Here is a 16,162-nt window from a genome sequence, read left to right as displayed (position 1 = left end):
TTTCATAGAAAAAATATATCTTATATTCATCACTACCATCTGAATCTACGATTTCATATTCGCCACATGGCTACTTGGGGCGAAAAATTTACGCGGGGTTGTGATAAACAGTTAAACCGGGCCATAATCTAGGCCCAAACCGGCGTGTGCATTTTTGCACTGGTCTCTGGTCTAAAACCGAGGACCCGTTGGCATTTGCCAAATGCCGCGCCTATCAAAGCTCTACGTAGCTTTTGGATGTTTTAGTGAGCGAATGTTCAGCTGGAAACACATTTTTCCGCCGGTCTCATCGCGGGTGGTTCCCGTTCCCGACCAACAGCGAATGCCACAATCCGGAGAAGTTCTACATTGCACGATAATCCTGTGGGAGATGGAGTAAAAATAAACCAAAATGGTTGCTGTTTAGTTTCAAATAAAATTCTTCACAGTGCTACAAATGCAAAGCCGGACAGTTAGAAATTAAATGTTTTTTTTTCCTCTTTGCAAAATGATTTATGGGGTTAAGAGTCAAATAGAGGCAATTTTTTAAATAATTTAACATTTTGTATTCGTAAAACGCTGTCAAACAAAAGAATAACAGGTGACATACCTAAATTATTACAGTACGGATATCACTTAAGTAAAAGCAAACAAGTATAAAAGTTATATTCAAAAATAAGAACAAGTACAAAAAATGTATAACAAAACAAAAAGAGTAATACAACTCTCTGTAAAACTTAAGTGGTTGATAGTCGGGAAAATAACAATAACATTTATGAGAATTTTCAACAGAATTAGACATGCTGTGTCTAGAAACTCAACTCTTCGAATTTAGTACCATCTTGGGAAAACAATTTCCATCCTTTTCAGTTAAAATTGATTTAGACACATGAATCGTAATGAATATCCTTGAATCTCTTTCATGAAGCATTATGAAATTTTTCGAAAAGTTATGACTCTCTCAAAATTCATGTGAATTTCAAAATTCTTAAAATTGTGCCTTTTTTTATAGAACCTTTAAAGTCATTTGATCTCAGTACTGAAAGAACACTTAAAAGGTTTATCTTTATAATTTGTTTTAAAGTTTCTTGAAAAGTTAAATTATCTTACAGAATAGTTGCTTAAATTACAGCTCAATCGATGATTGCCATCGAAGACTAGGCTGTATTGGAATTATTTTGAGATCTTCGCAACCTGAATCTGCAGATGTACGAGAAATTTATTCAGATTTCAAAAGGCCCATTAATTTGTAGATATTGATGCTGATTCTTCTCAAAATATTCAGTAATTTTCCATACTTTTACAAAAAAATCTTGTTATTTGTCCCAAAGAAAAATACTATATTTAATTTGCTAATTGTCCGAATTTCCTACAGAGCAACTGTAAAAGTTCTAACTCACTCGGATTGCACTCACCTGTAAGGATCTTTTATCGTTGGCCGCCGGGACGCAGAAGACACACTGTGGAAGCGAAGCAAACCCCCGGCCGTCGAATAATAAAACTTACGAAACACCATTTTCGCTCTTCGCGCAAGCCCCGACCCAAAACGGTGCCCGTAACATTTTACCCTGCGTCCCAGCAACAGCAACTACTCTACGGTGCTTTGGCCACCAAGATGGACTGCCGGACACACAGCAAGGACACACGCTGCCGCATTCGACAACGTGCGGCGTTGACTTGGATCACCGGTGCCGACGACGGTAGGTGCCTGTGGTGTGGTTTCGTGGTTTCGTGAGTGTGTTGCATTTGTTTGTCGTCTGTTAGTTTTGTATTGATGGTGCTGGTGGTATGTTTACCGCCTACCAACCAAAGCGCATTCCCGGCCCTCACTTGTACCCGCTGGTTCGCCGCGAGCAGTAGCTGGAGGTTTGCGAGCTGTTCATCGTGCCGACCAGCTCGGATGGGTAGACATGGTTGAGATGATGATTGATGTCCAGCGGCTGCGGTATCGGAGGCGGATGTTCCGGCGGCGGTGGCAGATAGTCAACCCAGTTGGGTGGAACTGAGGAATGATTGCGATGATGGCAAAGAAACAATTACAAATACAAAATGACAACTCAGGTGGTGATTCAGTTGACAATCTTTGGGAAACTATTAATCGTACCATTGTTGGTGTTGATTGGCCGAGGATAACCGTAGAACGATCGGAAGCTGGACGATGTGGACGAGAACGTATCGTGACCCTGGTAGCCTAGATCGCCATTGTCGCTCCGCGGAATCCCATTGATGATCATCGTGGTAGCGTACGGCGTCGGACTTTCCGGAGACTGGAATTGAAATAGGACAAGCGATTCCGTTGGTAAATATTTCTGACTTTGTTCCACTATGGGATAGCCTTAAACAAAGTGTGGTTGTACGTGATGTCTTTTCTGGCCTAGTAGCATGCGATTACTACATTGTTCTTTAATGGTTCCTGTTGATGATTCTTAACCTAGACAACTCAGTGGAACTGGCACACTAAAACAAACTAGTCCTACTTGTGTCAAAATAGCTGGAAGCCCAATACATCCGAACCCAATAATTTATCTTGAAAGCCTTGAAGTTATCATAAAGATATCAAGCGAGAGATAGAGAGTAAACATAATTTCATATCTCAAACAGTATTAGTCCTACTCCAAAAATAAAGGTTAGGCTCGTATATTTCGAAATTTGAACAAAACACATCTGAAAGCAAAAGAACATCATCAGATGTATGATAAGATGTTGATATCTATGAAGTATGCGACGTGTTCGAGTTTTGTATGTGGAACTCGGCATTTGTCAACCACATTATTGTACTTCCTGCGTCGTCATAGCTGTAAAGTACATTTATTGTGCTATTGAGAGGGCCTTGCGGTCTGTTGATCTATAAACCAATTCCCAATTTTCAGCATCAGTACCAGATCATCCATCACATCAGTTATCTTTTCTTATTGGACAAGATCATCATCACTAGTATCAGAAGATCTTGACATCTTAACACCTAAAGTATCACTAACATATAACTCTTTTGTTTAAAGATCTCTGATTCTGGATTCTTATAACAGAAGATCATCATCAGATTAATTAGAAGATCGTGATAAATGTTGGGGCCGGTCTTCACACTACATGATCGGTCCAAAATTCTATCTGGTCCAATTCCCAGTAGCAAGGACTAACAATCAGGATATTTTTAAATAAAGTCAAAGAAAGTCAGCAATGGCAGGCCTGTAGATCTAGAGGTTGTTGTGTCGGTAAAATAGACGTCTTGAAGTCTTTAGAATCTATACCAGATCTTAGGGAGTTTTGAAAATTCTTGGTAAACTTCTTAACTTTAAATTTGTGTACCGACGATATTTTTCATGTTTTGTGTTGAACAATTAATTCCCTAACCATTTTCGTTAGAAAACGAATATAAAACCACATCGAAAGCTCATTTGAGCTAGTGGACTTTAAAGTCCAAACAATTTTTTCTTAACATTACAGGGCCAATAAAAGTTTTAAATTTTGACCAGTAACCCGACCTCACAGTGCAGCACCCGAAGCTTACCTTTCGATTGTAAAATGACGTCAGCCCACGTGGATCAACCTCCGCGTAATCCGTGCCCCCATCGGGCAACGGATACGTATGGTGCGTTTGACTACCCTCGAGCAGCTTGATCGAGCTGAGCCCGGAATCTTTATCCGTATCACACGTCCGCCAGCCACGATCGATCCAAATACCACCGTCCTTGCGCGACATGCTCAGGTTCGCGATGTCGCCCCGCCGGGCACCGAGCGTCGGCACGGTCACAACCGGTTTGCCCAGGCTCTGGCGACGGCGGAACAGCACCACGCCGCCCGTGATCGTTGCGATCAGTACGCCCAGCAGCGAAAATACCACCAGCAGCATAAACCACGTCTCGTGCAGGAAACCGTTCGCGTGCGGCTGATGCTGCGGATGGCGCCGGTCATCGTAGTCGCCGAAGAGCTGGTGGTTGTTGTGTACACCCTGCGGTACGATCACGAACGATGGATCCATCACGAGGTACAGCGGTTTGGCGAACGGGCCCATACCGAGCCGATTAAACATCGCCACGCGAATCGTGTAGCTCGAGCCGGTGGTCAGGTTGTTCAGCATGACCGAGGTGGTCGTCGAGTTGAGCGTCATCTGGGCGAGCAGCTTCGAGGCGTTGTTGCCCGACTTTACCTGAATTTTGTAGCCGACCACCGCACCGTGCTGGTGTTCGCGCAACGGTGGACTCCACCGCACCCAGCCGGCGGTCAGGTTGAGCATGCCGGCCTGTATGTTCGTCGGTGGTCCCGTCGGCATGTCCTCGAGCGTGCGTACGATCCGCGCATTGCTCGGTTGGCCCTCGAGATTCTTGAAGTACGGCGTCAGGAAGAACTCGTACCGGGTGTACTTGTTCAGGTTCGTAATGATGTGGCTCTCCGTTTCGCTGTTCGGTATCGGTAGCATGCTGTACCGCTGCACATCACTGTCCAGATCGCGATAGCGCACGTAAAACCCCTCGATGTACTCCTCCGAACCACCGATCTGCAGCTGCCACTCGAGCCGCACAGATGTGGACGTTAGCGCGATGATATCGATCAGCTCCAGGATCTGCAAATAGCCAACCGAAACGCAACCAACCAACCGATGTGACAATCAAAATAATCTCACCAGAACGATCTGCGAACGATCTGACGGCGATGAAACCTACCTTGCCGCTCAGCACCATGCGTGCCGTGTCCATCTCCTCCGGTATGGTGACACGATCGTCCGACGATAGCGTGCGGATCAGCGTCGATACGGGCGAGGGCCCGGAGAAGCCCATACCGTTCTCGGCACGCACCGAGAAGATGTATCCGGTTTCCGGCGACAGCCCGGTCACCGTGGCCGTATTGCCCGCGATCTGCCGCAACGCCGTCTTCCAGCCGGCGTCCACCTCCCGATCGTCCGTACTGTGGTACTCGATCGTGTAGCTGGCGATCGCGTTCGTGCGCAGCTTATCCTGCCCACGGGCCCATATGAGCGTAACGTTTGTGTTGGTAATGTTCGCCGCCTTCGGCTGTCCCGGTGCGGAGGGCAGCAGTTCGGGATTGTATATCTGCTGCGATTGTGGCGGCAGATTGCTATCGACCTGTGCATCGGAACGAATGGGAAAAGACACCACGGATTAGAGCACGCTTGGTATGCAATGGTTTATTGGAAAAGGAATTTAAGTGATCGCTACGAGCGAGCGTGACATTGTACACGCTTTATTATGGGTGATTGCATATTCAGGGCAAAAGATCGTACAAGTGCTCTCCATTGGAAAGTTTGAAGCCTAAAGGTATGCAACTTGTGGTTTGTGATAGCCAGGTGGCAATTACATGACTGTTACGTCCAGGGAAGTAACTTATAAACAAACAGGAAAATAAATGGTAGCAGAAATGTGAAACTTACACTCAGATATGCCGACCAGGAATATTCATGATTATCCAGCTTCACAGAACACCGATACCAACCACTGTCATCCGTTTGAAGATCTGTAAACAAAAGACGAAGAAAACATGCTTTGAAATTCTAGGAAGTTATTACAATGATAAAAAGATTATAAAAGATTCTAAAATTAAATACGTAAGAATGATTACTCTGTCTCTCTCTCTGAATGATTACGACTTGGAGATCAATGTCAATTCAAGCAAGGAATTTTAACCTACAGTGCAAGTGTTGCAGTGTTGATGTTTGCGTGTCAGTCGAGAAAAAAAAAAGAAAAACTAAGAACAAACGGAACCCATGAGTTAAAAGAGTTGACGACAAAGAGCGTTTGGAGCAGCCTTTAAGGATGAAGATTCGGTGACACAACTTGAAGAAATCTCATGTCACACCAAACATTGACTGAGAACAAAAACTCACAGGGTTTCGCAATAGACCGTCGTCGTTAAATTAGATACTCTGGACATGAATCGGAGACAGAAGCATCAGAAGTACCACACTTATTGAAGTAAAAAGTCAAATTGGCTTTTAGTTAAATAGTTTCATCATTAATATTGACCGTGGAAGAAAAGTGTATTTATTATGACTGATTGTATCCCAAAAACTATAATGACAGCCCTAATAGAACATAATAATAGATGATAGTTCTGACCTATTGCAGTGTAAGCAACTGATGGTGGGATTAATTCTACGTTGTGTATTATGAGCTTCTGAAATCTGGTGAATTTCTCAAGGAAGCTTTAAGCATGAATGATGTATTTAACAATATTCAAACATAATAATAAATAAATAAACAAATAAAAAAATAAATAAATAAATAAATAAATAAATAAATAAATAATTAAATAAATGAATAAATAAATAAATAAATAAATAATTAAATAAATGAATAAATAAATAAATAAATAAATAAATAAATAAATAAATAAATAAATAAATAAATAAATAAATAAATAAATAAATAAATAAATAAATAAATAAATAAATAAATAAATAAATAAATAAATAAATAAATATATAAATAAATAAAGCAATAAATAAATAAATAAATAAATAATTAAATAAATGAATAAATAAATAAATAAATAAATAATTAAATAAATGAATAAATAAATAAATAAATAAATAAATAAATAAATAAATAAATAAATAAATAAATAAATAAATAAATAAATAAATAAATAAATAAATAAATAAATAAATAAATAAATAAATAAATAAATAAATAAATAAATAAATAAATAAATAAATAAATAAATAAATAAATAAATAAATAAATAAATAAATAAATAAATAAATAAATAAATAAATAAATAAATAAATAAATAAATAAATAAATAAATAAATAAATAAATAAATAAATAAATAAATAAATAAATAAATAAATAAATAAATAAATAATAAAATTAATTCATTAATAAATTAATCAATAAATACATTAATTAATAAATAAAGAAAAATATTGATTAGTACTGGTTTTCGGTCGGAAGTCACTGAACTTGTTATAATTACTTTCATCGAAATGAGACGTTCATCCTCATCTGGCATATTCCTTCAGAAATTCTTAATTCTAAGTCGAAAAACTAGTCCATAAAGTCTATTGTTTGAAATGTGTTTATCAAACACTTTCTATAAAAGGCTTGGGATGGCTTTAGGTTGAATTTCGTGTTTAGAATATTGAAACTTTTGTCTTAAATCAATGTTGGTCCTTTACACACATACAAAAGGGTTACAAAACGTCACCACAACACACGTTCTGATCGATTTATAAATGGCTATTGTAATCAAACACAGTAGAAGTTTAAACAGTACTGTACAAAAAAACCATATCAACCCCATTCTTAAAATGCTTAAAGTTTCAAAGAACTCGCTTTAAATGGACCACTACTAATACGTGTACCGAGCAAGCAAGTGCAAAGCACAACGCTTTCCGCTCGGGGGTTCGGAAAGTTTTCTTTGTTCGATGCCATCATCGCTGGCAGGCCGCTTTTAAAACATCCCCAAAGCATACCGTCCCGTAGCATTTGTTCTAGAGTATTAAACTCCCGAACTAAAGTACACAAAGCTCAGCCCACGTTGCCGCCCTTCGGGGACGGGACCCCGGTGGGCGGTGAGTGTAGTTTTTGTTTTCACACCACCACCTGACGGCCGTGGCTTTTGGGATGGATAAAGAGTGTATCTTTACGATCCGTAAAGCATATCCTTGAAAGAGGCAAAACTTTGTGATGCTAGCGTGTAAAAAAAAACAAAAAATAAACACACATAGAAAGCATAGAAATAGCCAGGTACGAGTAGAACGTTGCGATGGTAGAGCGAAAGACCGAATCGGCAAAACATGGAGAACGGCACCTAATATGGAACGAGGTGAAAAGCGGCCATCGCTCGGTGCTTTCATTAGTGAAAGCATGTTCGAAAACATAACGCCACATACAATATGTACCATACGTGTTCCCCGGTGTGTGCCCGGAGAAGGATGTTTACATCAGGTACAATGATTTCCATTTTGTTGCTCTATATGGACTAACACGGTTATGCAATGGTTTGATGTAGTGATGTTGAAGTTCGTGCAGGCGCGAAGCGAGAAGCATTAGCAAAGTAGAATAGACATTTACAGCGTAGAACTTTGCCAGCGTGTCTTTGCGCTTCTGTTGCCAAAATAATGCGATAAAGGTTTGAACAATCTGTTACTTTTCACCCAAAGCATCCCTTCATGGTTTAATGTTTAAGCAGACCCAAAACAAAAAAACAAACTAAACACCAAATTCACTCCTTCAAAACCGATTATCTACTTAAGCTGAACAGCAAATGGGGGTAAGAAGATACTTTAATGGTAAGTAATAATGTCACTAGATGAACCCCTCCATTAGGCAAGTTATCACATCGAGTTCTGTCCCGTATTAAATCCCGTGGCAATCCCTTCTTCTACGAGTGCCTCATTAAGCTTCCAATTTCCAACAACGCACAGCCCGAACGGGGTTTCCACAAAAACATTACCATCCTCTATCACATCCTTGTCATTACGGAATACCCTCGGACCATCATCTCCCACGGTGCCCTCATCCCGCACAGATCATGTTCGTCTTCCACCAGGCAACGGAAGATGTGGGCAATTAGTGGTCCACTACCGAAAGTACGGAATCTGCTTGCGAAACCCTCAATAAACCTCGCTCTTAGCACGAATCTTCCACCGGTACACGCACCCACTGAGGGCGATATCTAATTATTGACCTCTTTACCGCGTTGTACCAAAGCACCAAACAAAAAAAAACGTGAAAGGCCAAACCATTATTAATGGGCTTTCAAGAAGGAAAAATTGATCTCGATTGGTGAGGAGTGAGGCAGCAAAAACAAAAAAAAATCCCTGTAAGAAATGTAACCATCGTGGTTGTGCTGAAAAAGGAGCGCGTACTTAAAATGGCAACAACTTCAAGCGCGTACGCGATGGCTTAATTCTCCCATACCATTAAGTGTGCTCGAGAAGTGTCCAAATGGCGAGGCCTAGCATCAAACACTTGACATCTATGCCGGGGTTTTTTTTTTTTGGGTGCTACCGGTTTTGGTAACCAAATCGATACCAACGGCATCGGGGAGCTTGGTCTTCCTTTTCGTAGCGATCTTCTACGCGCATTGTACAGCACCGTTTTAAGACATCCGCTGTGACAGCGATGGTTGTGACGGGTAGAGTGCCACTTTATTTAAAGTCGAATGGTAGGAATTGGGTCCTTGGAAGTGCCCCCAAAAATAGTAGCTCATAAATAAAGTGTAGTTGAAAATGGAGAGAGAGTGGAATCTTGAGAGCACCTGAAGGGGTATACGATGGTCCATCCTGAGGCAATATATCTTGAACTAGAAACATACATTTGGACAACTGGACAACTGAGGCAATCTTTTATCATTATTAGTCTCATTAATAGAAAATTAACTTTATTTAAAATTTTCTTCTAAACAAGGGCTATCAGAAATGTAGTGTGAATTGCGTATAGAATAACAAACCCTAGAAATTCTTTATGGAATATTGATTTCTAATAATTATACATGAAAAATTTATTATACCCCTAAACAAATATAAAAAAATACACGATCAAGACTAAACATATATATTTTAACCCACATAACCCACATTAGATAGTGTATTAAAGCTGAACCCAAAAGTTCAATATTAAAATAAATGATAAAATAAAAGAGGTAAGTAAAGAAAAAAAGAGTAAGTAAAGAAACACAGTGTAACTCTAAGAGACTCGCAAAGAATGAAGAAGCAGGAACTAAAAAGCGATGAGAAACGATAGAAGAGCTGCGATCCGCAGTAGTAGATAGTAGAGGATCCCCAGATTTGGAAGATCTATCTATATCTATAAACCTGATGTCTACGACTCTAATGGAAGTGTCTAACCTCAAAAACAGGAGAAAATAGTTCCATAAGGTGATACAGATGAAGAACCGAAACTAAACAACACTTCTGAAGGGCCTTCTAGTGCTCTTAACTCTAAAATTACCTTCATACTTGGATCACGAATATCTCAACAATACTCCACATTAATAGCTTACTATAGAATATCAATTAGTAGATAGGATTTCACTTGTTTCTTAACATTAACTGTCTTGCATTCATAGGCTGTCAATTCTGGATATATTTGATTTGCCCACAACTGGGCAGTAATTCTAGAATACAAATGAAAAGTTTATGGGGGGCTCGTTAGCGGTCCTGTGGAACAGATCGTCTATCGGCTATCGTCTTGGCATATAAACCTCTTACGAAGAAGCGTTTAAAGATTGTTGTATAAAATCGTAGAAGAATTATATATAAAATATATTTAAGAAGAATTTGTCTTTCGTTTTCTATAAGTTGGGTACAAATGACACGAACTCGAATTAAATCAGAAGAACATTTATTCTCAACCCAAAGAATACATTCTTTTATATAAACTTCAACAATACCTTTGTTGCGGAACCCTCACATAAAAAGAAAACTCCCATAATGCGTTCAAGATGGTATGATTCTTTTCAAACGTTTCGTTGTTGAAAAGCGAACCATAAATGGCAAAGAAAAGTGGCATTTCCCATTTCCTACCTGTAGCGTACGGGGAGGGAAAAAAAACCCCCGTCCGACATCGTCACCATTGAACGGAAATGATATTCCCTTGAACAAACGCAGTGAACGTGTGCGATTTCACGCACGCCTACCGTGCACGGCCTTATCATCGTAGCACATTTGCATTTTCAACGAGAACACCATCGGAAGTCATTGACGATGGAACGGCCTTCATTCTAATAAAAGTTATTCAATCCACCGAAAGTGAGGCGTACGATGCTTTTTAGACAGGCGTTTCATAAGCTGTTCCGTTGGGTGGGGAAGATGTTCTGTGGCCATCTTCCGTGCAGTGGTCCCCCGGCAAAGCTCAGCAGGAAACTCTCTCGCTTATGATAGTTTGGATTTTTCCTTTGCGGTGGTACCAGGTAAGCAGCCACCTAATAGCGCCTTCATACCCCGATTTGGGTCTTGTACGATCCGCCGACAAAGTGGGAACGTGTCGTGAATACGGGAAAAAGTTATACGGAGACCGGAAATTTATACGTACAATTTACGGCTTTCCAACTTCCTACGGGTTTGGTGCTTGGAAAAGTGAATAAAGATTTTGTGTTTTAAGTTTGAAAAAATTTAAACGATGTCGATGGTAAACTCCATAACGCAAAGGGAAGTTTGTCTGAGATTTGTACCGGGATTGTTTAGAAAAGCTTCAAACTGGTAATAATGATTCAGAAAATTTAAAATTATTTTTAAAAAACCCGTGTACCTGGTAACCATAACTTCGATCATAAATCATCCAGTCGATAAAAGTTTATCAATTTGCGAAAGTACCACCACTCCATGGTAGAAAATTAAAAATAGACTGAACGAGGAACACAAGGAAGCAAAACAAACAAACGCACGCTACACCCTTGAGACACCACGGTTACATGCAGCGGGCTCGTAACAACCCTCCACACATATGAGGCTCAAAAGGATCAAATTGGAAAACTTTTTTGATGAACCGTTGGCTGTACGCACCAGTGTGCTCCCGTTGCCAAGGTTGAGAAATGTGAAGAGTGATGAGCACCGGTGAAGTACCCTTTTTTCGGGGAGCCATCGTCGTGATCACTCGGCGTGCCTGGCTGTGTTTGACGAGAGCAGCACTCGTCAATCGAAGCATCGTGGATGGGAAAGAGCCCATCCAGCTCGAGGGGTTGTGGTTTAAAGTGGGCTAGCGTAAAACACAAACAGCAAAATAAACATCGCATATGTGAGGCTGTTCACATATTCTCGGGTGACGTGTAGAAATGGCATCGAAAATGAACTCTTCCCAATGTTGAGAGAGATGACATTCCGGGTGCTTTCGTACGTATATTTTAAAGATGGAAAAACAAGATAAAATAAACTATAAGTCATGTTCGTAATAATGAAACTCCTCCAGTAATAAGTTTTATTCATGTAACTAATCACAATCAATATGACACTATAAGGGCATAAGGTAAAAATGATGTACAATTAGCCACTAATTGAATCATTGGCAGTACAAAAGCTCAATCAACATTCCAGCATCATTAGCTTATCGCTCTATTGGATCTCCGATTTTTTTATGTTCATTTCCAAGTCTATTGTAACGTATTGAACATGTTTCACACTCTCAATCCATGGCCATGCAAAACATGGAGATTCCGCTTGAACAGCCACTTCTTGAGCTACTCTCCGTTTTGAAGCATTGAAGATGAAGGCGCAAAGCGCTAACACTGGAATGATTTTGGTCTTCTGTCTCCACAACTACCTTCGCTTTCGGTTAGCCTTATGGCCGGTGCGATGCCACGAACCACGAACCAGACGAAGGAGAAAAATGATCATTTACATAATGACATTTAATTGAAAAGCCCTTCTTTTGCTAGCCGGGCAACAGGCTAGTTATTCTGACCCGTGCCGTACCCCGTAAGCTGGGTTCAAAGGATCACTCACTTGGTGATGGTGGTTCGTTCAGGCGAAACGAAGTTCAGAGATGCATCAAGGCGGCCATGGAAATCGTGCAGTTTGACAGTACCGTTAGCGCTTACACAGCTGGACTGTCAAAATTGAGGCGCTAACGTCACCTTTCGTATGATATTATTGTATTGATGAAAAAAAAAACGTGAGAGATGTACAACAAATCTCACTTTTTTTGTTGTTAAGAAGACTCCAACATGAAAGCATATGAAAGGTTGTGGAATATGTCTTGAGGAGTTAACTGCAGCAATATTGCTGATTACAAAGCATATCTGGACCCAAGTGGAAGTTATGGTACTAGCACAAACATCTGCTTTTAAGATAGCGGGTGTGCTCTATGATTGAAGGACAGCACTATTTACAGGTAAGGCGAAGAGGTCTTTCCTTAAAGCTCACTCTACAGGAAAGATGGCAATAAAAGATATGAATCCCACCCCATGGAGAGTTACTGCAATCTTCTGATAAGCTTGGTGAGTGCTGCCTTTCAACGGGGCTTTAGAGAAGAGGATGGCGAAGACTGCTTGCTTCATGGGGCATTTTTTTCTTCTTCTGAGGACAACTTGTTTTTTTTTCTTTATTTACTTGCGAGAAAATCGTTTTATGCAGAGGAAATTCAGTACGAACCCCTCACTCAGCGAACTCACCAGCATCAGTTGGATGTTGATTGATGATGCATAAGCTGCATGTGTACGACGGCACGCGGTCATAAAATTCGCATGCGCTCACTTACGATGGAAGTACTTCGCTCGTACTGTACCTTGGGTTTCTGCAGAACGTCCAGCAAGAGGTTTTTATTAAGTTGAGAATATTGCCAAAAACGAAAAAAACAACAACTAACGAACAGCTTTAAGCACTAAACTGTGTAAAGATTCAATCAATCATGGTCAACCCCACGGTAGGGATGAAACAGAGACGTGAAAAGTATATCCTTTCCCCCTCCCCGGGCAATGTTGGGACGGTTTTGCCAACTTATCGAACTCCATGTCTTAACGTGGTTGAGCAAATGAAACCGGATATCCTCACTTCACGGTCGGTGCGTTCATACCACGCGCCACTTTCCATTTCCAACGATCCGCCAAACTGCGGCAATGCCTTGAGCGTAACTCAAGATCTCTATTATTCTAGCTCATTTGAGCGCGGCAAAACAACGCAAGCACTCGTCAATAATTAAACCTCCGCCAGGCGAATGCTTGCATTCTCTAGCATTATGCTGGTTTGTACTATCCGGCGTGTGGTACACAAAACCATCGTACGCATCTCGCCCTCCCAAGGCACAGCTGCACAAACTCTTTAAATAATCAATGAGACGCAACTGATCGTCGCTCGTAGCAGAAGTAGGAGAAGGACCGTCTTTTTTCCCCCTTTTTTCCAGAACACCAGATTGCACTTTTCACAAGGCATTGTGTGTGCGCGATTGCAATACCACGTCAAAGTCAGGCTTATTAAGCAACCAGTCGTCCCCGTTACGGACATGTGCGGCATTCTTGCAGAAGCGTGTACCCTCATCTCATTACCGGCCAGCTAGCACAATGGAAGGTAAAATGGAAAACGCATAATGCTCTTCAGTTGATTGATAATGCATCAATTAAATCTTTCAACAGTATGAGCGCTGCAGTGGAGGTAGAAATTGGGTATTAGAGGACTGTTAAGGTCTGCAAACCGGGGCTGATATTATATCTTTTCGTTTCCACGGGTTATAAGTTCTGCATAAAGGCTAAATTCGCTCTCCTCTTTCGACGTTGTTACATTTCTTTTCATTGCCATGGGGAAGGCATTATTAAGTGATTAGAGTTCACAGATGGGACTACGGCTCCAGTAGCTCTTTATCCGCAGAATAGCTATGGAATAGCGTAGGCATTGTAGTCAGCTCGTCAAAGTTAGAGTGAGGTACCATAGATACCATAGATGACAATCCTATTCACATTTCGGGGCACTTACCATCAATCCTTAGAGATCCACCGGAAAGAAGTTTGAAGCGTTTTCCGGCCCCGGTGAGAAGATTGATTCCGTCGCGTTGCCAACGCGGTACCGACGAGGGCGGATCGTGCAGTGAACCGCCCAAGGATGAGCTTCGACAAGGAAGAGTTGCCTTCGTACCGCTCGGAAGACTTTGGTTCGAGGGGACTTGCTGTAGCAGTGGCGGTGGAATACTGTCAATTGGAGACGTCACCTAAAGGAGATAAGGTTTTCGTTATAAAAGAACTCAATAATAACAAGGAAATAATTTGCTATAAAACTAACTAGCTCACCTGCAAATACACCCGACTCGTTACCGATCCCGCCACGCTGAGCGCAGAGCAGACGAAGTATCCATCATCCTCACGCTGGACACCGCGGATCTGTAGCGAACCCTGCCCGGATACATGCATATTGCCGTAGCTGTTGTTCGGGAACATGAGCGTCTGGGAGCCTTCGCGGGTCCAGAACACCGACGGCAATGGACTCCCGCCGGCGGAACATTTGAACGTCACCACACCGTTGACGGTGACTTTTTGGTCTTGCGGTCGCACAATGAACACTGGTGGTGCTGTAAAGGAAACGGTAAGGGATTCTAGTAGACTGTACTATTTGCTTGTGAAGTTGCATCAGTGACACATTTATCTATTATTACGTTCAGATAAGGCTCTCAATGTAATACTTAACCTAAGAAGGAATCCTTTGTTGGACTTATGAAACAATCGAGGTATGAGAGACTTCTCTTCAGAAATTCCAATAGGGTTTAAACTCCACCAAGATCCAAGAATTATTGTCAACATTCGAAACTCATTTCACGATATAAACATCAAGCAGTAACAAAGATCAAAAAGATAGTTGTCAAAATTAGTAATTGAAATTTTAGATCAAACAGTACGAAAAATCGGATAATCATCTTTAATCCGAGGGATGATTGCACCAAGAGACTCAAGCCTCCATGCTGAATTAGATTTTCCTGTAGAATCTTCCTTGTTCTAATCTTTAGGGTACATGTAGCTCCCAAGGTACACTATGCATCCGTGAGGCAAGAATCTCACGAATCTCGGGAGATATCTATTCCAAATGTAACATCGTATATAGTTGAAAGTTAAAGAGTTGACTGCAAATTTTCTTTGTTTTTTAGATGATCTTCTTGGACTTTCATCTATCCAGACCATTCGGATGCTTGGAGCGTTCTAATAGATACGAAAAATCCCTATCACATTATTGACTTTTGAGGAGATACAAGATCTCTGAATTAGGATTTCATGGAATTAGTGTCGATATACAGTATCGTAAGCCGTTCAAAATCGACTGGTGTTTCCTAAAAATCAAACCCATTTCCCCCAAAAATGTGAATCGGTGTTGCTAGGCGTAATGCCATCCCAAACTTCGTACTAGCGATCTAAAATTCGCAAATAAATAAATTCAAATGAATTTACTGGTGAGCGAAAAACAAAAAACCTTTTCGAATGCTCATAAAACCGAAACACAGGACACGCATTCACACCAAAAACTTCGCGGGTGCGGACCAAAACTGATGCAAGCAAGATGTGTGTACCACCGACGGGTTTACGACTGTTTACTGCTAATCTAGTGACACACACTCAGCCACGGGGCTGCCAACACACGCCCACAGAGAGAGACGACGGCAGGGTGCCAAAAGGGAATCCGGCGCAATAAAAAACATCGCCCGAATTGCGAATGCGTTTTAGCAAGCACGAAATGAAGCAAAACAGAAGCTGAAAATGATGTGATGGTTGAGAAAAAAAGCCAGACACATTGGTCTCTATATTAAGTGACGC

At 41.0% G+C, this 16,162-nt stretch overlaps 1 protein-coding gene across 1 annotated transcript in view; it reads right to left on the bottom strand.

Annotated features, from left to right (window-relative positions):
• The window catches only part of LOC128306634 (roundabout homolog 2), a 34,051-nt gene continuing 17,889 nt past the window's right edge, over positions 1-16,162 (bottom strand). The window contains exons 6-13 of the mRNA XM_053044203.1: positions 14,654-14,931; positions 14,343-14,574; positions 5,366-5,448; positions 4,641-5,060; positions 3,488-4,540; positions 2,084-2,246; positions 1,395-1,981; positions 1-361 (exon numbers count right to left, since the gene is read on the bottom strand). Coding sequence (XP_052900163.1) covers positions 1,806-1,981; positions 2,084-2,246; positions 3,488-4,540; positions 4,641-5,060; positions 5,366-5,448; positions 14,343-14,574; positions 14,654-14,931 — 2,405 coding nt within the window. The 3' untranslated portion in view covers positions 1-361; positions 1,395-1,805. The remainder of the gene's footprint in view (positions 362-1,394; positions 1,982-2,083; positions 2,247-3,487; positions 4,541-4,640; positions 5,061-5,365; positions 5,449-14,342; positions 14,575-14,653; positions 14,932-16,162) is intronic.

This window comes from Anopheles moucheti, chromosome 2, assembly GCF_943734755.1.
Source record: "Anopheles moucheti chromosome 2, idAnoMoucSN_F20_07, whole genome shotgun sequence".
Taxonomy (NCBI): domain Eukaryota; kingdom Metazoa; phylum Arthropoda; class Insecta; order Diptera; family Culicidae; genus Anopheles; species Anopheles moucheti.
Note: the sequence above shows the minus strand (reverse complement) of the source record. Positions and strands in the feature narration are given on the sequence as shown.